Source organism: Taudactylus pleione, unplaced genomic scaffold (assembly GCF_031769625.1).
Source record: "Taudactylus pleione unplaced genomic scaffold, aTauple2 ptg000490l, whole genome shotgun sequence".
NCBI classification, from domain to species: domain Eukaryota; kingdom Metazoa; phylum Chordata; class Amphibia; order Anura; family Myobatrachidae; genus Taudactylus; species Taudactylus pleione.
Genome location: NW_028284892.1, coordinates 547,073 through 571,056, shown reverse-complemented (window position 1 = coordinate 571,056; position 23,984 = coordinate 547,073). Strand labels below are relative to the sequence as shown.

At 46.6% G+C, this 23,984-nt stretch overlaps 1 protein-coding gene across 8 annotated transcripts in view; it reads right to left on the bottom strand.

Annotated features, from left to right (window-relative positions):
• Positions 1 to 23,984, bottom strand: part of LOC148502566 (death-associated protein kinase 2-like) — a 138,970-nt gene that overhangs the window by 22,574 nt on the left and 92,412 nt on the right. For 7 of the 8 annotated variants that reach the window (XM_088449625.1, XM_088449630.1, XM_088449624.1 and 4 more), the window contains 4 exons: positions 23,495 to 23,556; positions 17,387 to 17,523; positions 13,236 to 13,457; positions 1,808 to 1,946 (listed from right to left, as the gene is read on the bottom strand). In XM_088449625.1, coding sequence (XP_088305751.1) covers positions 1,808 to 1,946; positions 13,236 to 13,457; positions 17,387 to 17,523; positions 23,495 to 23,527 — 531 coding nt within the window. In that variant the 5' untranslated portion in view covers positions 23,528 to 23,556. The remainder of the gene's footprint in view (positions 1 to 1,807; positions 1,947 to 13,235; positions 13,458 to 17,386; positions 17,524 to 23,494; positions 23,557 to 23,984) is intronic. The other variant, XM_088449631.1, reaches the window with a different exon arrangement.

Genomic DNA, 23,984 nt, shown 5'->3' with positions numbered 1-23,984 from the left:
ATGTTGTCCGCCATATCGGGCACATCGTCTAGTGTGCACTGACAACTGCAAGCTCCCGTGGGTCGTTCATCGCATATACTCATCGTCCTGCAGTTCAGGCCGATCAGAAGACCTCTTCAACACCACCATGCTCCTGGATGTGGCCACTGAAGGATATATCGTGCGGTCGCACAATATATTATTTAGTGTGTTGCGGTCGACCCACATAGAGTCGGTCGTGCCATCGGCCAAAACCCAGGATCGTGTAGTGTGTACCCAGTTTAAGACTAACATATTTATGCGATCATACTAAGAGGGAACTCAGGATGCTTTTGGCAAACAGCATAATCTAACTAACAAAAACAAGCCCCTATATATAGAAAGTTGTTCCTGCTATCTAAGGTCAGCATTATCTAATACTGGCAGAATTCTGCCTCTTCCTGTCCACTGTGCTCTGTTCATGTGAGAGGAACCCAGATGACTACGATTATAATGGAAGGAAAATGGAGAGATTAAATGCCACATTCCTGTAGCTACCAAACACGGGTGCTCTGTGACCTTGTGTGACATTACCCTAAATACGCCCACACTGAAGACCAAGGCATTTATTCTGAAACATTAAAACAAAAACGAACAATGCACAATATATCTCCACAGGTTTTATATTTTTGTCAGCTGTTTCCAACCACCAGGGGGCACTGCTTCCAAAAATGATGGGGTTCATTCAATTAAAAGCGATGCCAGCAATTTAGTGCGCTCCTATACTGCATCTAATTTAGTGGTGAATTATGGGTAAAATCTGTGCTATTTAGTGTGCCATTGCTGGCGCTCACCCATAATTCACCCCAAATTGAACTGACCACTTCAGTTTACTAAATTTTTTTTTCCCTAATAAAGAATATGACCAGAATGGGTATGGGGTATTAACTGGCGGGGGACCGGACAGTTTGACACGCACTTCCCTCTCCCCATTCCACCACTCAATAACATCATGCTACTATCGCTGTGCCTTTATCCACTCATTTATTGTCCAGACTCACTGGAAAACTAAGCGTTGTTCAACTGTGTAGAGGATCATATTGGCGTGTAATGCACAGGCGCGATGAACGTGGACGCCTCAGTACACAACACCACTGTCAGAAGCAGGAATACCTACTGGACTAGCAGTGGCAGCTCCTGTGCAGTCCAAAAATCAGATAGGGGAATTACACCAACTGCCACTCTCACTGGCACACCAACTGCCACCCTCAATGGCTGCCCTATTTGAATTTTGGTCTGTGCTGCTGACTAGGGTGGTGAACAACTGGCCTTCACTTCACCCATGCGTGATCAGCTGGCCTGGATGCTAATGGCGAACATTTAACAATTCTATGACTTCCTTCGTCACATTTCACTAAGTTACATCAATTACTACTTTAAAAGTTATAAGAAAAACTTTGGGGCCTATAGCGAGTGAAACACCCTGTATAAATTATACCCCAAGCTGGGCAATGTGTGCGCCCATCTACCTGCACGTTGGGCATATTGGTTCTCAATTGTGTTACAATGAATTGGAGCAAGTAATGATTGTATTATCTAGAAGAGTATAAATGCATGCACTTTCCCTATGTCTGCCATTGTAGCAAGCTCAGGTTCGTAGAAGTAAGTGATCTGTGTTGATCCTGTGAGTGGTACATATAATTTAACTTATATTTCTATTTGATGTGATTTTACATTTTATTACCTAGTTGACCTAATAAAGATGAAATTTGCCCATCGTTAAATCTTCTTAACCATCCAATAAGTTCTGCAGTTCCTTTGTAGGCACAGTTGGGGGCAGTAAACTCACCTTGAGATCAAAGTGTGCAATGTGTCTCGTGTGCATGTAGGCCACTCCTTTCAGTATCTGCTCCAGGAACTCTATGGCATCCTCCTCTGTCAGGGCTTCCTTCTCTGCTATGAAATCAAATAGTTCACCACCTCTTATCCTGCATATACAAATGGGGAACAGCCATAGTTATTTCTCATATCCAATAGGTGATATACAGCAACCCACCGATAATGATTTTACAGGACAACAAATCCCAAATCAGACATTATACAGGAAACATAAAACTTTACTGCCTAACCCCAACTTCCCCCTGCAGTTCTAATGAAAAGCACATAGTGAACGAATACTTGTACATCTGGCAGCCTGTAGTCAAATGTGAAGATGATATTCAAATACCAAATATGGGTTTTTTTGTTTAAAAAAATTTATTTTAGGGATACAGGTCCTGAATCAGAGCGGGTCGCTCTGAATCAGGGCCGTTTTTTTTTTTTTTTTCAGAACGGCCTCCTGGCCGCTCGCATAGTTGTGGGTGACCACCCACAGCTATAGCGAGCGGCCATGATGATGGTCGCGATGGTCAAGACCATCGGGCTTGCGACGGGACCCTTGTGGTAGGGTCTCGTTGCCACAAGCCTCAGAGAGATTTCGGCTCTAACAGCCGGAATCTCTCCCACTGACATCACTCGTGATGTCTGTGGGGCCGGCCCCAAACGGTAGGCGTTCTCATGGGATCGCCTCCGTTTGGGCAGCCACCCCCCTCGGCCCGCCCACCAAAGGGGGCGTGCTGTCACTCAACATCGACAGCTCGCCCCCTTTGGTGCGAGACCCGGAGCGAGGGATTGCCCGTCGCTATCCGGGTCTCGCGCATGCGCTCTGGGCCACCATCTGAATCAGGCCCACTGTACGATGTTTTTTATCATCACGACCCTTTATTTAAATCTACTGTTTCCGATACCTAGGAGACCGCATACCACCTATGAAGTGTTGAATTTCTGTACACTGTCCCATCCTCTCCCTCCCCAGCCCATCACAATAGGCAACTTTAGAGAAGCATAAACAGTTCCGTTACTTTAGGAGTATCAGGCCCATAGGCGTGCACAGACGCCGGCACTGGGGGAGCCGCTTCAGGACTTCCCCCTCCGCCGAGTCATGGACAACTCCGTCCACACCTCCCAACAGGACATACAGTTCTCACCTGGTCATCCAGGTGAATAGTCTATGTCCCAGAGGGAGGGGGGACGGGGTATATATGACTCGGCGGAGGGGGAAGTACTGAAGCGGCTCCCCCTGTGCCGGCGTCTGTGCACGCCTATGATCAGGCCTAATATATACAGTGCCCTTGATCATTGCTCTTGCTAGTATAGTATCCACGATATCCTAACAATTATTTTCTTATAATACTAATACTTTTCCCAGTTACAGGTTAGAATAGGTACCTACCGTACTGTATGTTAGACACTAAGCAACACATCCGGAATAAACAACAATGTCTAAGCACACAGCTTCACCACCTACTTGTGCTGACCGTATCAGTTCCCTAACGTCAGTTCATTGACCCACCAGCAGAGGGCAATCAAACTGCCAATTTGCAATTCTACCCTTGAAGTCAGGGATATTGCTGAGGGGGAGAGGGTGTTAGGGTCTTCAGCCGTTTGTCCATGACTGCTAGAGGTGTACAGGTAAGGGAGTTAGTTCAGTGTAAGGAATGGAGGCCACTATAATATTACTAAACAAGGAAAAAAGCGGTGGGGGGGCAAAGTTGGAAGGTTGAGGTGAAAAGTACTTTAAGCCCTTTCTTACTGGACACCGAAGCATTCATATGTCAGGATAACACATATCATGATTGTCGGATTGAGGACGGTGTGGAGGGTGCAATGATACAGTGCCGTGGTATCCCAGAAGCACATGGCGCAGTTATGGATTGTAACAGGCTGCAAGATATGGGTTAAAAAAAATAGGAAAATGGTCCAACACCGACGGACCAAACGCGTTATTTGCGATGATTAGATTGTATGGTCTTATAGAACCCCTCATCCATCTACCAATAAACACCAAGTAGAAACACAGAACATAAACAGCCCATTATTCAGGATTGTCCAACATTAGTCTAAAGTAGCTACATGTAATTAATTACAATATGCTCTGTCTTTTTCCCTTCCAAATAACACTGATTAATGGGCCACCCAAACAACAGGCAGCTGTGTAAACAACGACCCAACCCTGCCTGTATTTATCCTAGAGACTCAGAGCCGGGATTGGCACTTATAGCTGTATAACGCTGGATCATTTAATGAAAGCATGGAATGTACAGCTGGGATTTAATAAGACTGAAGATACGTAAACATGTCTGGGTTCACTTTAGCCACGCAGAGTTGTTATTATTTTGTAGGACATTAATAAAGTCCATAAATAAGCAGATATGGCCTGACACAGGAATCAGCACTGTGGCCGATTGTGTACCCACTAACCATCTGTATGCATACCGTTTTTCAGTCATATGGGCGTAATAAGGGCATCTCCAATACTTTTTTCTTTAAAGTTGGCTCCTCCGGTTCCTAACAATCCTGCGGATAGCACCAATGTGTCTCTGAAATACAAGCTGATCACTGCCAAGCTAGATTTTGGTTACGTATGAGACTGCAAGTAATTTGTATCTATGAAGGCTTTTGTGTATAGATCAGGGATGGGGAACCTCCTGCCCAGGGGCATTATAAAGGCCCTCAGATTCATTTGGTCTGGCCCTCTGAGCTTTTTCTGCGAGCCTCATTTGGCTAGCAGGGCACCTAGAATGGCGCCCTGCAGCCAGAATCTATTCAGCAGTGCCACCTGCAGTGTCCTTAGGATGCTTCAGACGGTCACACCGCTGCCCTTACAGCTCCCCGGAAGCATCCTCAGGAAGCTCCGGACATTGCTGTAATCACCAGCGATTGTGACCCCGGCCCGTGTGATGTCACGTGTAGGGGCATGGTCTGAACCAGGCCCGCAAATAATGTTATATATATCAAAATGGACCTTAGCAGAAAAAAAGGTTCCCTACCCCTAGTATAGATGGACAGATTTAGAAAAATAAAACCACTTCAGTGGAGCTTACAATATTACATTCCCTACCACAATGAGACACATATACACTAGGGTTAATTTTTGTCGGGAGCTAAGTGACTTGACAATTGTGTCTGGAGGAAACCCACGTCAACACGGGGAGTATATACAAACTCCACATAGTTAGGGCCATTGTGGGAATCGAACCCAAGACCTCAGTGCAGGTGTGACAGTAATGACTGAACCAGTCTGTAAGCACTGCCTAAAGAAAACTACAATTCCATTCTTAAAAGAGGAATATTAAATGCTGTAAGGACTGGCTGTAAGTAGACAACTTCAAAATTGTTAAAAGGGGATAATAAATGTTGAGCCAGCCAAGTGTGTAAGAACTGCCTACAGAAAACGGTCTTATAGTTCAAAGAGCATATTAAATGGTGTAATGAACAGCTGTAGAAATAACTGATTAAATAGAAACAAAAACAATTCTAAATTCAGTGCACAAGCAACAGACTGGAAATAAACGGCATGGTTCATTTTATTAGACAATGTTACAGAGGGGCAGTAGATATCATGCACCCCCTGGCTAGGCCAGGATAAAGTAGACACGTACGCCTTATTATTAGATGTTATGCTAATTTTTGGTTTCTATTGTTCCATTTTTGATCTCTTCATTTTATAGCCTGTGCCGTAAGAAAAAAAAAAAAAAAAAAACACACAATTTAAATACTTTTACTTTCATGGTGAAAAGTCACACTGAGCAAAAGCTGTATTTAGGTGAGATCCTAGAAGTTTCCCTTGGATTAAACAAGTTATTTTACTCTGGGTTTCATGCTGCAGATGCGCTCACCCAGTCTCATTACCCTAATCCTGCTACTTCTATCATTAATGCGGAATTACTGCTATCAACTATAGGGAGACGCCTGTACATAGGGGTATTTTATGCACACTGTATGGAGGTCAAAGCTGTAACGCTACAGTGCAGAGTGTAAAGTGTTAGAGGAAGGTGACCCAAGTTATCAGGGGACGTTCATGTCTGATAACCTGGGGAACATCACAGGCCTTAGAGGAAGGAAATGATTAAATAAAAATAAGAGACAATCACTGACCGGCACTGTAACTCCACATGAAAAGGGCTTGTTCCAAATAAATCCTTTGTGCTTTCACTTCTCAGAACCGTCGTAGGGCGATGTTTTTTATGCACAGTAATAAAGAAGAGCTTATGAATGCAGCTAGATTTATAATGGTTTCTGTAGCAGCCGGGAACATTGCAGCGGTGTTTATTACAGGCCCAGATCAATCACCGACTGAAACGCGGCAGAGGGAGAGAATCCAAAACTCGTAGAGGAAGGGGAGAGAGAGCACGCAGGAGAAGCCATTGCTCTTTGTTTTCAGTTGTGACGCAGAAGATACACATGAACATCCTCGTTTTCCACAACCCATTTTCACAAAAGTAGACACAAAAATGTGTCGACCATTATTGTGTTGACCTTTTGTCCCCGTCAACCTATTGCCTGTCTAACATCTGTTGTCTATCTACACATAGTCCATCTTTTATACCAAACCCAGGTCCACATAAGGGTGATGGTACAGAGCAGGTCAGTTCTGCAGATGTATAAATGTATAATGTATGCGATTTCACGCTGCAGCGCTCCAGAGCTGACCATATGCAGCTAAAGGTAACGCCGAATCGTATGCAACTCAGTCGCAGCTACTCTTGCAGCTGAAAGGGCATAACCAGGGGGGTGTGTGTTCTCTTACGTAGGCCGATGTCAGCGAGGAAGTGTAGAAGCTGGCAATGCAGAGCTGTGCGTACGCGTTTCAGACGTAACTTTTGCACCAATGATTAAGCTGGTGCGAGTGTTCCCTGATCGTGATGACCAGTATGACACCAAGCGAATGTATAGGGGTGGTTTGGCCGCAGAGATGTCTACAGCTCAGCATACTGGCAGATAACAAAAGATATGGTAAGAACTTACCTTTGTTATCTCTGTTTCTACGAAGTCCATAGGGTCCACAGGGTTGACCTTGGGGTATAGCTGGATCTGGATCCATGGGCACCACGCAGTTAAAGCTTTGCTGCTCCCAGGATGCACTTGGGTCCGTCCTCCTCTATACCCCGCCCCGGCCACAGGCACCTCAGTTGGTAAGCCGCTAAGGCCGGAGGAGGAGACTAAACAGAGAGAAGGAAGACTGGAACACACAAGAAACCATACTCACAGAAATGGGAGACGGAAAACCGGTGACCAGCCACACAGCCCATTTGAAGCCAGGTGCGTCAGGGCGGGCGCCCTGTGGACCCTATGGACTTCGTAGAAACAGAGATAACAAAGGTAAGTTCTTACCATATCTCTTGTTTTCTACTTCAGGGTCCATAGGGGGTCCACAGGGTTGACCTTGGGGATGTCCCAAAGCAGTTCAACTAAGGGCGGGGGCGCTCCTGTGCTGAAAGGAGTACCCGGCGCCCGAAGGATGCATCCTGAGAGGCGAAGGTGTCAAACGCATAGAACCTCAAAAACGTTTGAATTGAAGACCAAGTGGCCGCCTTACACAGCTGAACAGCGGAGGCGCCACGTCTAGCAGCCCAAGAGGGACCCACAGAACGAGTGGAATGAGCCTTAACAGAGGCTGGCACAGGTAAACCCTCCTGTGCATAAGCATCACAAATAACGGAACAAAGCCAACGGGCTAACGTTTACTTGTTGGCAGGCCAACCCCTCGTGAAAACCGAAGAGGACAAAGAATCCGACTTCCTAACCGAAGCAGTCCGATCCACATAGATTCTAAGTGCCCGGACTACATCTAAGGAAGCCTCACCAGCTGAAAGATCAGGCGACTGAAAAGCTGGCACAACAAGTTCCTGATTAATGTGGAACTTCGAGACCACTTTGGGCAAAAACTCAGGACGAGTGCGGAGCACCGCTCTGTCCTGATGAAAAATCAGAAAAGGAGGGCGACAGGAAAGCGCCCCCAACTCTGACACCCTCCTGGCAGAAGCAATTGCTAGGAGAAAAACGGTCTTGAACGTCAGCCACTTGAGGTCCACCGCCTCAAGAGGCTCAAAAAGATGACCCTGCAAGACCCGTAGCACCACCACCAAGTCCCAAGGAGCCACAGGAGGCACGAAGGGAGGCTGTATCCTGAGAACACCCTGGAAAAAGGTGTGAACATCCGGTAGTGTAGCAATCCGTCGCTGAAACCACACGGACAATGCAGACACATGAACCTTCAGAGAGGCCAGGCGTAAGCCGAGGTCCAAACCTGATTGAAGGAACTCCAAGATTCTGGAAACCCGGAACACCTGAGGATCATAGTTTCTGGATTCACACCACTGAAAGTAAGTGCGCCACACCCTGTGGTAAATCCGTGCGGAGGCAGGCTTGCGTGCCCTAAGCATGGTACCAATGACTGAACTGGAGAAACCCCTAGACCTCAAGACGGCTGTCTCAAGAGCCACGCCGTCAAAGACAGCCGACCCAGATCCGGGTAAAGGCAGGGCCCTTAAGACAACAGGTCCCGACGCTGAGGAAGAAGGTACGGAGCATCGATGGAGAGACACCTCAGATCGGAGTACCAAGGATGTCTGGGCCACGCCGGAGCAACCAGCACGAGCGTGCTGCCGTCCTGCTTGAATTTCCGCAGAACCCGAGGAAGTAAGGATATCGGAGGAAACAGATACGCCAGGTGAAACGTCCATTTCACCGACAGCGCGTCTACCAGACTGGTGCCTGCGTCTCTTGTCCTTGACCCGTAAACGGGCAACTTGTGATTGTGACGGGAGGCCATCAAGTCCAGCTCCGGCAGCCCCCACCTGTCCACGAGTAGCTGAAACACCTCTGGGTGAAGCGACCATTCCCCGGGATGCACATCGTGACGGCTGAGGAAGTCCGCCTCCCAATTGAGGACTCCGGGAATGAAGACTGCCGAGATCGCTGGAATGTGACACTCCGCCCAAGCAAGGATGCGAGACACCTCCGACATTGCTGCCCGACTTCGAGTTCCTCCTTGGTGGTTGATATACGCCACCGTGGTGGCGTTGTCAGACTGCACCTGAACCGCCCGTCTGTAAAGAGCGGGACCGGACGACTGCAGGGCCCGATAAACCGCCCGCAGTTCCAGAATGTTGATGGGAAGAAGAGCTTCTTCCGCAGACCAACGACCCTGAAGTGACAACGAGCCGGTCACTGCCCCCCAACCCCGCAGACTGGCATCCGTCGTGAGCAGGACCCAGTCCGGGATCCAAAAGGGACGCCCCTCGACCAGATGAGCTGTCTGAAGCCACCAAGCCAAAGCCACCAAGCCAAAGACTGCCGAACCTCCGGGGACAACACCAGCAACTGAGAGCGGATCCGGTGAGGTAACCCGTTCCATTCCGATAGAATCAGCCCCTGCAGAGGCCGGGAATGGAACTGGGCAAATTCCACCATGTCGAATGTTGACACCATGGAGCCCAAAACCCTCATAGCCGAATGGACCGACAGGCGGCAACTGCTCAGGCAACTGTGTATCCTCAGCTGCAGGGAGGAGATCTTCTCCGGGGTCAGGAAGATCCTTTGCTGCCGAGAATCCAGCAGGGCTCCCAAATGAACCATCCGCTGAGATGGAATCAGGGAGGACTTTTTCCAATTTATCAGCCACCCGTGCGCTTGCAGGCAAGTGACCGTCAAGTGGAGATGATGAAGCAGTACCTCCGGGGAACTCGCCAGCAACAGGAGGTCGTCCAGATACGGTAGTAGCCGTACATTCTGGTTCCGAAGATGTGCCGCCATGACCGCCATAATCTTCGTGAACACCCTCGGTGCCGTGGAGAGACCAAAGGGTAGCGCCCGGAACTGGTAATGGCGTTGAAGGATAGCGAACCTCAGATACCGCTGGTGCGAAGGTGCTATCGGAACATGGAGGTAGGCGTCCTGGATATCCAGGGACACCATGTAATCCCCCGGTTCCATCGCCAGAATGATGTAACGTTTCCATCCTGAACTTGGGAACTCTGAGGAATTTGTTCAGAGACTTCAAGTTGAGGATAGGGCGATGAGAACCATTGGGTTTCGCCACAAGAAACAGAGAAGAATAGAACCCCGTCCCTCGTTGTAATTGAGGAACGGGAACAATGACCCCTGCTGTCAGCAAGGACTCTATAGCTTTCTGAATCTGTAAAGACTTGGTCGTATCCTGAGAAAGACTCGTGCAGAAAAACTGGTGGGGCGGTCTGTGCCGAAAAGACAGGGCGTACCCCTGGGAGACCACTTCTCGAACCCAGGCATCCGTGGTGGTATTGTGCCAGCACTGGGCAAATAGAAGAAGTCGGCCTCCCACTCTGGGGTCCCCCAGAGGGAGGCCCGTCCCATCAGGCAGAAGGTTTATCTTCCTGCTTGGAAGAAGGGCGCCTGGCACTCCAGGGCTGCTTCTTGGGCTTAGAAGCGGCCTTGGTCATCGACTGCCTCGGGAAGGACTGACCTTTTGCCTTGCCCTGAACCCGAAAGGACCGAAAAGCAGAGCTCCGTACCTTGGTAGGAGCAGAAGCCGAAGGGAGGAAGGCTGATTTAGACTTAGCCAGAGTGTCCACAATTTTGTCCAAGTCTGGACCAAAAAGCAACTCCCCATTAAAAGGTAAGGCCTCCAGTCCCTTTTTGGAGTCAGCGTCAGCTCTCCAAGACCTCAGCCACAAGGACCGACGCGCTGACACAGTCGCAGCCGACACCCGAGAGGTTAGCAGGCTTGCGTCTAACGATGCTTCCCCAATGTAGGAAGCCGCATCCCTCATTTGACCTATCAACGCTCTCTGGATCTCCGGAGCATCTTCCGGAAAGGTATCCTCCAAAGCATTGGCCCAGCTCTCGATGGCCTTAGCCACCCAAGAGATGGCCATGGACGGACGGGCCACCGCCACCGAGAGAGAGTAGATAGACTTCAAACAAGTCTCCACCTTCCTGTCCGTGGGATCCTTCAGGGAGGAGATCGACGGCAAAGGCAGCGTAGCGCTTTTAATGAAGCGGGTAACGTGGGAATCCACCGCTGGAGGAGTTTCCCACTTCCTGCAATGAGCCTCCGGAAACGGATAGTTCGAATCCAACCGCTTCTGCGGTTGGAACCTCTTGCTGGGCAACTGCCAGGCCCCTGCCATATGATCCTTCAATTGATCGGACAGGGGAAAAACAGTCAAAGCTACCTTGGCCTTTTTAAAATTTGGGTATTTTGACCTGGGGGCGGGCACATCCTCCTCAATGTGAAGGATGGCCCGCACCGCCCTAACCAATGCCGGCACATTAATGGAAGACTTAGCCTCCATCTCCTGGGCCCCGGCATCCAAGTCAGAGTCTTCATGGATCTCCCCGTCATCCGAAGACACGTCCGTGTCCGTGAACTGAGCCGCCAGTGAAGCCGGAACGGAACGCTTGGACGCCCGTGGGGGCAAATCACTGTGCAACATATGTTGAAAAGCCGTTGACGAAGCCGCCAGACTCTGAACAGAGCTGGAGAGGACGTCCACCCAAGGCGGGGGTACTGCCTGAGGATACCCCTGAAAAGGTACCATCGACTGCTGCGGCACCGTGGGGGTTTGCACGTATACCGGCAAACCCGCATAAGGACCCACAGTCTGAGACCCGGGAGGAGACTGCACCAGACGAGTCACACCCGGGGAACGGGGCATGGTAGGCTGGGGCAACGCCCTAGAAGGGGCCGCAGTCGGGACCGCAAGTCGGTCCGCGATTGACGCCAGCACTTGCGTAAACATTGCCCACGGAGGATCCTGCGCCACCGGGGGTTTAGAGGGTCCAGGTACCAACTGGCACCGCCCGCACAGACCGTCCTGAGACAATTCTGCCCCGTCAACCCCTGCCGAACAGCGTCGGCAGGAAAACAACACAGGAGCCTCGGAGCGCTCATTCCCCTCATCAGACATGACACAAACTTTTTTGCAAAAAAAGTGTCTCACCGAAACGAGGTAAGGCGTATAACACCCACGCACTCCCAAGTATGCAACCCAAACAGCCCACAATATGGTACTGAGGAGCACACCGCAGTATGTGACGGACCTCACAAATACGTAGATTTATATAAGTGAGGTACACAGAAAGAACACCCCTCCCCCACGCACCTGCGGGCCGTAGGAGAAGGAAAGGGATAGGTAAAAAGCTGACAGTAAGTAGAAAATAAGCACAGACAGCAGCACTAGCAAAAGTCACATACCATGCAGAGAAGTTATACTCACTGCACCTTCCGCTACAATCAACCTCGCAGATTCAGTGTCTGGGAGGGCTATAGCGCTGCGAACACTGTCCTTTGCAGGGGGAGAGGTACGCAGGGGGACTGGTCCACTGGAAGCCTGCCTGGGAGCTCTGCGATGCTGCCTGAGGAAGATGGCCGCCGGAGAGCTCTGAGGAGGAGTGGCCAGGAGATTACAGCCCAGCGACGCCAGCACACATGAGAGAAGGCGCGCTGGGCTGAGGGGAGGAGCGCTGAAGCAGGGAAGGCTGCCTCCCCTGCTAGTACTAAACCCCCGGGGAAGCCGGTTCCCCGCCGGTACTTACACCCGCGGGGTATGCCTGAAGAGGGGGAGCCCGCCGCCGCTACTAGCGCCGCCGGTCTGTCCCCAGAGACCGGCGGCATGAAGACTGCATTTTCCCCGCGTGCAGCGCTGATAGTGCTGCACGCGGCTTACCTGGCCCCTTCAGTCCGGCAGCAGTCCTTGGGTGGTCCCGGAGCCACGCTAGCACTGACTCCGGGGTCCCGCTGCGATCCCCGGATCAGTACCGGCGTCGCAGCGCCAGCGGGGCTGTTGGAGCGGCAGCATAGACGTCCAGATGGACAGTCTGATGCTGCCGCTCTGAAGATAGTAAAAATAAAATAATAAAATCTTTTTTTTTTTTTTAAATAAAGAATAAAGCTTAGGGGCTGCTTATGCAGCCCCACTGCGCAGGGTGACCCGACTCCGGCCGGGCACCAACTAAAACTGAGGTGCCTGTGGCCGGGGCGGGGTATAGAGGAGGAATGACCCAAGTGCATCCTGGGAGCAGCAAAGCTTTAACTGTGTGGTGCCCATGGATCCAGATCCAGCTATACCCCAAGGTCAACCCTGTGGACCCCCTATGGACCCTGAAGTAGAAATACACATTTAGCACCGTGCACGCAATGTCTGAGCAATTACAGTGTTTCCACAGCTGTCTTGCATTACACTTCATAGGATCACTCATGGCTACATCAGGGGGCGGGGCTACATCAGGGGGCGGGGCTACATCAGGGGGCGGGGCTACATCATTAGAGGCAGGGCTACATCAGAGGGCGAGGCTACATCAGAGGGCGAGGCTACATCAGAGGGCGGGGCTACATCAGAGTTGCATCTCAGCTGAGGTCTCGCAGACAGGAAAAAGATCCACATTGTTTGCCATGCTGTACAGTTACTACTCACAGTTCCAGGATCAGCACCATTTCTGCTTTGCTGGCGAAGACGTCGTGTAATCTCATGATATTCGGGTGCTCGAGCTGCTGCAGGATGAACACCTCTCTTTCCACCTGGTCTCGGTCAAGCCCCAATCGGCTCCCTTTGCACTTGCGCGTCTTGATGAACTTTCCAGCGTAGAAGGTTCCTGTATTTTTCTCTCTGCATTTTTTCACCTCTCCAAAATGGCCGCTGTAGACCCAAAACGAGAGCATCAAGAGAGGTAACCGCACACATATCGCCACATTTGTAAAGTAAATATTAGGAATTAATATTCCGGTTGTAGAAATTGCTCCAGCTTCTATAAAAAGGCCTTGAAGCAATTTGGATTGTACATACATGCAGGCAGTTTAACGTCCCCGCACCCCCCCCCCCCCCCATGGCCCATTATCCAGAATTCATAGAGAAAGCACCATGAGGGGTTTTATCACATTGATGGTGCTTTGTGGGAATAGGTCAGTTCTCTGGGTTGAGTGCTCGGAGATTTAGGCCTTAAATTAGAATTTATATCCCTGTGTCGGAGCATCCAACGGTTCCCCGGTTTGATAATATGACAATTACACATGACGTAATGGCAATGTTCACCATAAAGGACATAAGCAGTCAGCAAAGATAAGCACTTGTGTTATTTATCCAGTTAACTTTTTCAAACAGTAAAAAAAAAAACACATGTCAAGTGACCACATGACTGAGCGCCTAGAACACAATAGGAAGAAGATACTGCAGAGCATTTCCTGTTAACTGAGGACACAGAGCAACAGATGAGGGACAGCAATGTACTACTGGCAGTAGCTGCTGAATTAGGACTTCTATACAGGCATATTATCAGGGTTGCCTTCTGTGGGAAAGGATTGGACAAATACCATCCCAGCCATACAGATTTTTCAATGTATGAATAAGGAAATCCAGGCGCTGTTAGGGCCACTTGAGGTCGCAGAAGTTATAAACTCTTATATGACCTAGGTTGGAGAAGCCAGGGGTGACGTACACATTCATTATTTGGAACTAAAAACAAATGTTAAACTATTATATACTTTATAAAAAAACATAGATTAAGGATTTTAATGAAAAGTTTAATAGAAGCGCTGGTTTAAAATAAAACATTAAAGCCGCACTTCTAGGTTTCTCAAGTTACAGAGCTTATTCCATCATTTGGGATGTAGGCAACAGGACCTGGCAAAGTATGCTAGAACATACAAGGATGGGACAATAAGTGAGGTAACAAGACCTCTCTCGTCTGTAATGTTCTCTATTTCATTCTAATTCCCCGCCAGGCCAGAGCAGGTAGACCCCTGCTTCCCCTCTCGGCCATCAGACTGCGCCTCATATCAGTCATACTGTCCCAACATCAGCTATAAGATGGCGAGGCTGGCGGAAACATGGTCACACATTGAGGTACGTAGTATGATCAGATTTCTATGTCTAAGGGGCACATCAGCAGCTGAAATTCATCATCGCCAACTTGTTGAGGTGCACGGTGGTAACGTCATGTCACAGGACCAGGTTTGGCGCACTGCCTTTGATAACGGCAGGACAGACATTCAAGATGAGCAGCGATCCGGCCAGCTAAGCACGTCCACCACAGATGGCAATTTATGCCGCATTGAATGGGGACAGACGCATTCCTGTTAGTGATATTAGTGATATTGCTGATGAACAGAACATATCAGTGGGTACTGTGCACGACATCGTTCCATGAGCAAATGGGGTACAAGATAAAGGGTTTACGCTGTGTACCGAAGCCACTCACAGAAGTTCACAAAACCAATAGGATGGGATTGTCTCTCATGCACGTGACGTGGTACCATGAGGAGACCGTGCAGTTCCTGCTGCGTATTGTTACAGCTGATGGAACGTGGGTGCTACATGTCACACTGGAGATGAAACAAGCACCCATGACATGGACACACATCATTCCCACCTTCAAAGGAATTTACAGCAACTCCATCAGTAAAAGGTGGTCATGGCGACCGTATTTTGGGACCACAAGGGCATGCTTCTTCCTCACCAAGGGAGATAGAGTGAATGCTGTCCGCTATTGTGACACGTTAAGCCGGCTGCAGAGGGCAATTAGTAGAAAACAAACTGGGCTGCTGCAAACAGGCGTACTGATGTACTATTGGAACAAATGCTTAAACAAGTATGGGGACGATATGGAAAATAATCTGTACCAGGCCAAGGCACTACTTTTCCTCTAGTAATAAACAAAAAAAAGTTTAAACTTGTCAAGTTTACAGTCAGTCAACACTTTAATCATTGCCACAGAGACCGGTTTCGTTCCTGAAACTTAATTTTTCCCTTTTCTTTTTACATTTATTCCCTTATTAGCGAGACTTACAAATGTCTGCGTTTCCACATTATTATAGCCAGACTTTAGTTTAAGCTACTGAATTATTGAGTAGTTTATACATATTTCATAAATCCTAGCATGGAATGAACACTAGATAGATAGATCAAAGGCTCCAGAGGACTGAGTGATGCAAGCCAGTGTGTCTTCCATTTCTCTTATATGTACTAAGGGCACAAATTATTTAAATTTGTTTAAACTCCCCCTCTACAGTCATCCATATCTGGTAATACTTAATTTCAGATTATTAACATTGCTCAATATGCAGTGATTATTTCGGGGCATTACATTGTGTCAGCGATGTCGGGGTGACCCCCATCTTTGTACTACGCACCTACCCAGACGTGCATATTTATCTGCTGAGCAGGACGCCCTTATAAGGAAGTCCATCAGCCAATAATATCACCGGCTGATAGCAGCTCTCATACTGTATGCTGAATGGCAAGTCCACCCCTACAAGGGATCCTGTATCGTATTCTAGACAGCAAGTCTCTTTTTGGCTGATTTATTACAATACCCTGTGCCATGTTAATAAAAACCCTGCAAGTGTTGAAAACGCTCTGATATAAGAGCACTGCCTTTATATTGGAGAGAAGACATCTCCACGTGGAGTTCCATTGATATACAGTAATGTGTTATATGGATATTAGTGCCTGGGACTTAAGGTATGCTCCATGAGCAATATCGTCTAGTGTTTGCATGCAGTGCCGGGCTCAATGTTGTAAACGACAGTGAGCATCCACTCTAAACGATATCGTTCAGCGATGTCACCCTCCCTCAACCCAGTACTTGCAGAACCTGACGATATCATCAGGTTGCCCTGCAAGTACGGGCGATGAAAGATGTCAACGACCAGCGGAGCGCGCATCGCTGATTGTTGGCGGCCTACACACTGAACCATATTGCGGACGATGAATGATAACGATATCGTTCAAATCGTCCAATTTATCGTCTAGTGGATACTTCCATTTTTCACAGATAAAAAGGCAGAAATTGCAGTGTGTACTTGCCTTTAAAATAAATATTTTATCTGCATTAGTTACTATTTCGAACTATTTGGCGGTTTAACTGCCCATTTCAATGCAAAGAAATGCTCCACCTATACTCTGAATAGCTAGAACTATGATTATGTAGCCAATCAGAGCATTCACAGGGCCACACTAATCTGAAGTCAATCAGAGCATTAGAACATTTACAGGGCCCATCTAATCCGTAGAGTAAAGAGAAAGGGTATCTAATATAAATCAAAATTCAAGAAAATACCCCAAATTATGATAACTATCAGGATCTTTGGTGAGGGTGCTACCACAGTTCCGGACGATATGCCATATAACAGAAGAAGAAAAGAAATCTCTATATGGTGCACTAGTCAGCATTACAATATTCACAGGTCTAGAATCGATGGTTTGTCATGGCTCCTATCAGCCTGGTCCGTAAAATTAATCGGTGCTTGATAATTACAATTCTCTGGCTCCCTTGTGTGTTCTGTGTACTCCTCCTATTCCTTGAACTGTACCTGCTCTTTTCCATTGTTCAGATTTCCTGCTAACAGACTGCGTCTTGCTTGTCAGATGCTGGCCCTGACCTTCGATTTGACCTGTCCAATCTTCTATGTCCCTTAGTTACACTACAGTTTTCCAACCTCTGATTTTCACCCTATATGGGTTTAGTTTGTATGTTCTCTCAAAGTTTGGGAGATTTTCCTCCCACAGTTAAAAAAACCCCCACACATTATATAAATATACAATAATATTTTTATGGCATCAACCCTCACCTGCCCAACTTTTCCAGAAGCTCGTAAAGGTCTTCAACGTTCTCATGCTTAAACGAGGTCATATTTGGATTAAAAACTTCGTCGTCTAAGTTTATAACTTCCTCATCTCCTGAAATCCTGATGTCCCCTTCAGAAGACTGAGAGAAAGGGGACACTGCCAGTTATAGGAGGGACAGAACATTTCAGTAATTGCTATTCATTCGTGTGGAAAAAATAATTAGAACGTTTATTAATTACAAACTGTCCTGATTAATTAAAATCGACATTGCAAGACAGCTAAAGTCAGAAAGATCACCAAAAAGCGTTATGCTGCAGAATCCATCAGATTGTACACATCAGTAAATAATCTCAATGTTCATTTCCCGATTGTTATTTAACTCATGACTGATACTATGATAATCTCCTTATACTTTACGTAACTTATTTTAAACACACTAGTGGCCATATGTATGAATAAATAAAATTATTTATGAACAAGTGAAACTGGAAGGTGAATAGACTGATGGAAAATCCTCTGTAAACTTGCATGTCTAAAATTGTGGTATTAAACAGGTTATTCAGTATTGCCCGGTCACAATCCCTGTTTTTCCCAATCACAACTAGACAGAAATCAGGCACTTCTAAAAGATAGTATGAAAAATGCAAGATTCATGCATGGCACTTGTACTGTTCTGTTAGGCTCATTACAGAATGCATACGTTGTTGTACCTCTGTGGGGCTGTTTCTTTGTTCAGTGTGGAAGGGGCTGTTTTGTTTTTTAGTACATACAGATGTGCAGGCAGATCAAATTAGCGTAAAAGTTGTTTCTTTGGTAGAAAACCACAGACAAACATTTTTCACATATTAAAAAAAAAAAGAAACCTTAACAATAAACACAAAACCAAAAAACAACAACAACAATTTTTATGGTGAAAAAATAAAAAAATAGAATTCACATAAGTGACAAGAGAGTAGATACAGGTTTAATTGAAACACACACCTGGCTCAGTGTTCACCACCATATTGAACAACCCTGAGATATTAATAGATTACTGTAATTATATAAATATGCTGCAGTACGAATATCTGCTGTAACCCATAGCAACCAATCAGATATTTGCTAGATCAATGCAGTTTATACCAGACCTATTATAGCTGACACCTGACTGGTTGCTGTGTGTTTGCATTGGTACAAAAGTGTTTATGAAAATAAGCTGACCTCAAGCTTCCATTAGATTACGTTTAAGGTTATTATTGCACACAGTTGATCAAATTTTATTTATACGGCACCACAAGTTACTTTAGCAAGATGCCAGCACAGCTGTTGTCTCACTGTTTAATTGTCCCAACATCCAGCCAATATGATTGGGTGCTTCATGATCCTTAAGAAGTACCACTGTAAATTACCAAACTACTAGTAAACTTCATGGTCATGTGGTTACTTATCATGGCAATTCCATAGCTTTTTATGTGAGGGTTACTATGGTCCTATTTCATGTGTAATAAATAAATAAATGTATGCTACCAGAATACATTTTTTCCTTTTTGCATATATAAAATCAGAAATGATGTCATACAATGATATACCACTAGGCTGCCTACTGCCCTTCCCATCCCGCAACCCCAGGTCCTGTGTGGCCAGATTGTTTTTTTGCCCCAAATTAACAAAGCACCTTCTACAAGACATTTAGGGGAGAGAAGTTATCCATAGCAACCAATCAGCTCCTAGCTATCATTTTTATACAATATACTTGATAAATGATACCTAGAAGATGATTGGTTGCAATGAGAAAGGTTTGATACACCTTTCCCTTTGGCTGTTTTATTGACCAGGTTATTAAAGTCAACTAAGGAGGCCAGATGTATCAAATTGGATAGAGATTCTTACTTCATGCAAACAATTATGTTGCACATCTATTTTCATTATTTAGGAGAAATAATTATGTAAGTCATTTGTTTCTCCTTTAAAGCAATGGAATAAAAATTGTGGTCTCCGTTGTAATCATTCTACTGCCCTAAAATAATAAAATAGATTTTATATTTTGGTCAGGAGATGAAACCACGAAACAGAAAAACAAGATACAATGTAAGATGTATCAGCAAGTACAGTCTGGTTAATAATTAGAATATGTAGTTATAATAAAGTTATTATTTCAATGTCCAGTTTGATGATATTATTGAGGGTCATTTGTGGAAGTTAAAACAATTTGGCCCTACAGCACACACTAGTGACCACACGCGCCTATTATTTGCAGTTTGGGCAATGACCGCATTATTAATTTAGTTCCTCCACGTTCAACATTCAATAGTTATTGGCAGGACCACAGTCCTTCAAAAGTATGGTAACTATATCTATCTATATGTGCATAAGGCAGTCAGATAGTCATAGCCATGAATAATTAAACGTGCACATTTTCCAATTCTTTCTTAATTGTGTCCTCCTGAATTGCCAGTAGTGCCTCATTTATCTTCTATATAAGAGTCATCAGTTTGTTTGTTTGTCCGTCTGTCTGGTTATGCATTCGGACACTCCTGACCAGGCTTTGGGGGGGGTTAGGGTCCTGGTCAGATCTCCCGTTGACGTATGCTGGGCAGAACTTTGACCTTGGGAGCCTGTTCCAACACTTTCCACTGGATGGCTTTGGACGACATCACATAAAACTTAAAGATTTAAACCCGGGCACTTCAGCCAGTTATTACATGGTAATGAGCTTTTATAATCATTGTGCATAATATGACAGGGGCATTGTTGGTTTAGAGCCACAGCCATCAATAACCAGGACTGCCATTTAGCACAACAGGACAATACAAAGCCGGGGTAATTATGACATACCTGCCAGCCTTTGTTGTTACCCCTCTGAGAGAGACTTGCCACTGTGCTGGACCGGAGGGCAGTATATGGCATTAGAGTTGTGCATACAGAGTGGCCCGGCCAGCTCCGAAACACACAAGTAAAATGATCACCTATACGATCATCGGAGCCAGTGTCCCGGTGACTCAGATTGGTACGTTTCCCCCGAAGAAGAATCCCTATTGCCAAAATAAGGATTCTTCATTATTGGGGGCTGGATACATTTTATAATAGATATGTCCCTACATCTCCTATCACATTAGAAAGAAATATCTTCCCCAAAGTTTATTTTTCCTAATAAAACTCTCTTATGGTACAGCAGTTAAAATGTGCATATGTACCTGCACACCTCCCCTTCCCCAATGCAGGTGGGTGCACTTTATTGTCTCATCAGACCTTTGCAGGGGATAAGGAGGTAATCTTTGAGGATCACCCACGGCTACCTGTGGCCACAAGCACACACACACACACGGTCTCTCAGAGGAAGGTCTTTCAGCAGGGACCCAGTCATATGGCCGTCAGTTACCATCCGTCAGTTACCATCGCAACCGATGGTTACGGCTAGGCACCGCCAGGAGGGTTAAGATTAGGCTGTGGGGAAGACTAGAGATAGACTGCTTGGGGGGGGGTTAGGCAATAGGGGGAAGGATAGGGGTATAAAACTCCCTGGAACACCGCTCTGTCATACATCCCCGCTGGAAGTGCTGGTCACATGACCGCTGGGGACCCAGGAGATGGCACTGAAGAGGCTGCTACAGATCGAACAACATGTACACCCCTTTAAGCAAAGGTGGAACATAAGAACAGGTGGCATCCGCACACAGATATTAGCGGTCCAGATTAATCTGCATGAAGACCTACTGGAAAGGAGATCCACAAGCATTTCCACATGACAGGGTTGTACAATGAGATTGTTTTTTGTACTGAAACAAAGTAAGAAAATCCATTGCTGGTTAATATTACACAGTGAGGATCAGCTTGGCAGTGCCAGCGATGGAATCAGTGAGACACACGTGTATTGATCTGTGTGCACACAAGCCAGTTATAGGACTGAGCGAAGCAGAAGGTATGCAGTGACTCACAATGCAGTGTGACTAGGACAGTAAGGCATTGCCATCATTAATGCTAATGGGTGTAATTCTGCATGGCTTCCTCTGCTGTATAGTATCTGCCAATTCATGTTGGCATTATTGCAAAATAGGCCAGTTTCTACTCTATAATTGTGACTATTGATCATGTTTATGACGTGTTTAGCACAGGAATATGAGGCTTATAGTAGTGTAATCTGCATGAGGACACTGTAAAATACACAGCTCATTTTTTTGGCCTTTCTGTGCTTTTCACCCAAGTTTCTATATCAGGCGAAGCCATTTACGTTTAACTACCAACTGTACCCAGCAAGCAGCTGTGTCAGGGAAAATACCTGCCCGATATATCAAGTAGTACAAAGGACAAAGCAAGGAACTGAGTAATAGTTGCAGAAAGACCTATACAATACAAATCAAAGTTGCCTGATGCTTGAAAATACATTGAACAAAGAAACATGCACAATACTGTGTGACTACGTGGAAAAATATTATATTTGCAGGAACAAACTTTGCCTATTTTTACATAGTGGCGCACCCAGTGCAGGCAATAGACCCGTCACCCAAGCACAGTGAGGGCAGCCATTTTGTGAGCATCACCAATTATTAGCATGTCAGTTCACAAGGAACTAGTCACATCACTGATGCATGAGAACACAGAGTACCTCATGCCTCAGTAATGTCACTAATCCCTACTGAATCTATAAGTCACATGTTTTATGATTATAGCTTAAGTCCACAAGATGGCTGCCTCCATGGTTACCTTTTTTCAAGTCAGGACAACAGCATACACTCTAGACCAGTGATTCCCAACCTCGGTCCTCAAGGCACACTAACAGTCCTGGTTTTAGTGATATCTGTGCTTAAGCACAGATGGTTAAATCAAAATACCTCAGGTACCAATTAAGTCACCTGTGCTCAACTATGGCTATCCTTAAAACCTGGACCGTTAGTGTGCCTTGAGGACAGTGGTTGGGAACCCCTGCTCTAGACTGTGACTTCCCATTGTATAGTGAAATACAATAAGTTTTGTTTTTAGAAAGAGAACGAGATAGCTGACTAAAGAAATTGCCATACACATAGGAGGATTTAAATGACATTAGTGCTTTCATATTTGCGTCATACTTATTGTAGATTTGAGGTTTAATACCCAAAACACCCGTTTTCGGGGGTTAAATCACAAATATGAAGTTTCCCCTGGATGTATGAAGGAGGGACCGCAGCAGGCATCTCTGATACCTGCTGTGACCTCTCCATTCCCTCTAGCAGCCACATCCCCCAGAGGTTCCTATGGAGTGTGCCCAGAGTCTATAATGTATGCACAGGTCACCGAGAAAATGGCCGCCGCGGCCATTTTCCAGTTGTTTTACAGCAGCGGACCCCCACGTTGACGTGGGACTCCGGAGAGTAAGTAATATTATGGGTGCAGGGTGTGCGGTGCGGGGCCCCCCTGGACCCAGGGGTCCCGTGTTCCCCGCACACCCTGCACCCATTATAGATACGCCCCTGATATGAAGATGACATTAGCCGCTGTAGCCTATGGAACCCTCCCTGGCAATGGCAGCCACGCATGTGCAGCAGCATCGGGAGCGATTGGACCCAGTGTCCCTGCATGTGCCGTATGATACATCCGGGCGCTATGACTGCATCTTGCAATGTGATCATGGGCGGTAATGTCACGCCGAGATCGCATTGCAATCATTAATAAATGGAGGCCATAATGAGGTAATTATGTGATCCCTACTGTAGAATATTATATGTGTAGGTCACCAGGAGACAATAAAAGGAACGAGGGCGTTCATTCCAGACTCTACATTTTATGGGGGAGACTAAATATTCCCTTATATATGGAACTGGGTATAATATCCCTTAGCTGAAATAATATGCCCAACCCTGTAACAGGAGTGAGGTAAATGGTTCCCTTCCCGTACTGCCTCCCTCCTCACTGACACCCATCCCCAGGCACCTACAACACATGAACCATTTATGTTATGACATTGCAGGAAGCTGATCTCGTGGTGATTATACATAGCAAGCACCCAGAAGCTGTGATTAGAGCAGGGAGGGGAAATCATGCACCCATTAGGTTAATGAAGCAGAATCATGGTCATCCGTTTCCAGCTGCTGATTATTGGTCAGCGGTGCCCAGGCTCCATGAGTGCACAGGCTTTGCTCCCTAAGGAACAGTCTCACCTTTGGCCCTCCCGAGTGACCCCTTTCCCCCATACTGGCCAGTACAGGTACCCTGCCAACGGCTGAAAATACAAAAGATGGTTAGTTAGCCTGTTACAGTGTTGTACTCACAATGCCGGATAGAACAGAAAACAGACAGTACCTGGAAGAAAGTACACTCGGGAAAGGAGTTTTACATGTTGACGAATCAGGTTACAGTATCATTCCTAGATCTTAAAGTATGCACTGTGGGTGTAGTGGTTAGCATTACTAACGCGCATCACTTGGTCTTCAGTCAGATTCCCACCAAGTCACTATCTGAGTGGAGTTTGTATGTCTTCCCCGTTCTTGCCTGGGGCTCCTCTAGTTGCTCCAGTTTCCTCCCATGCACCAAAAACATACTAGTAGGTTAAATGGATAGCAAGCTTCACTGAGGCAGGGACTAACGTGCATCGCCATATAGTCTCTGTATAGCGCCGTGACATGTGTGCGCTATACGAGTAACTGCTAA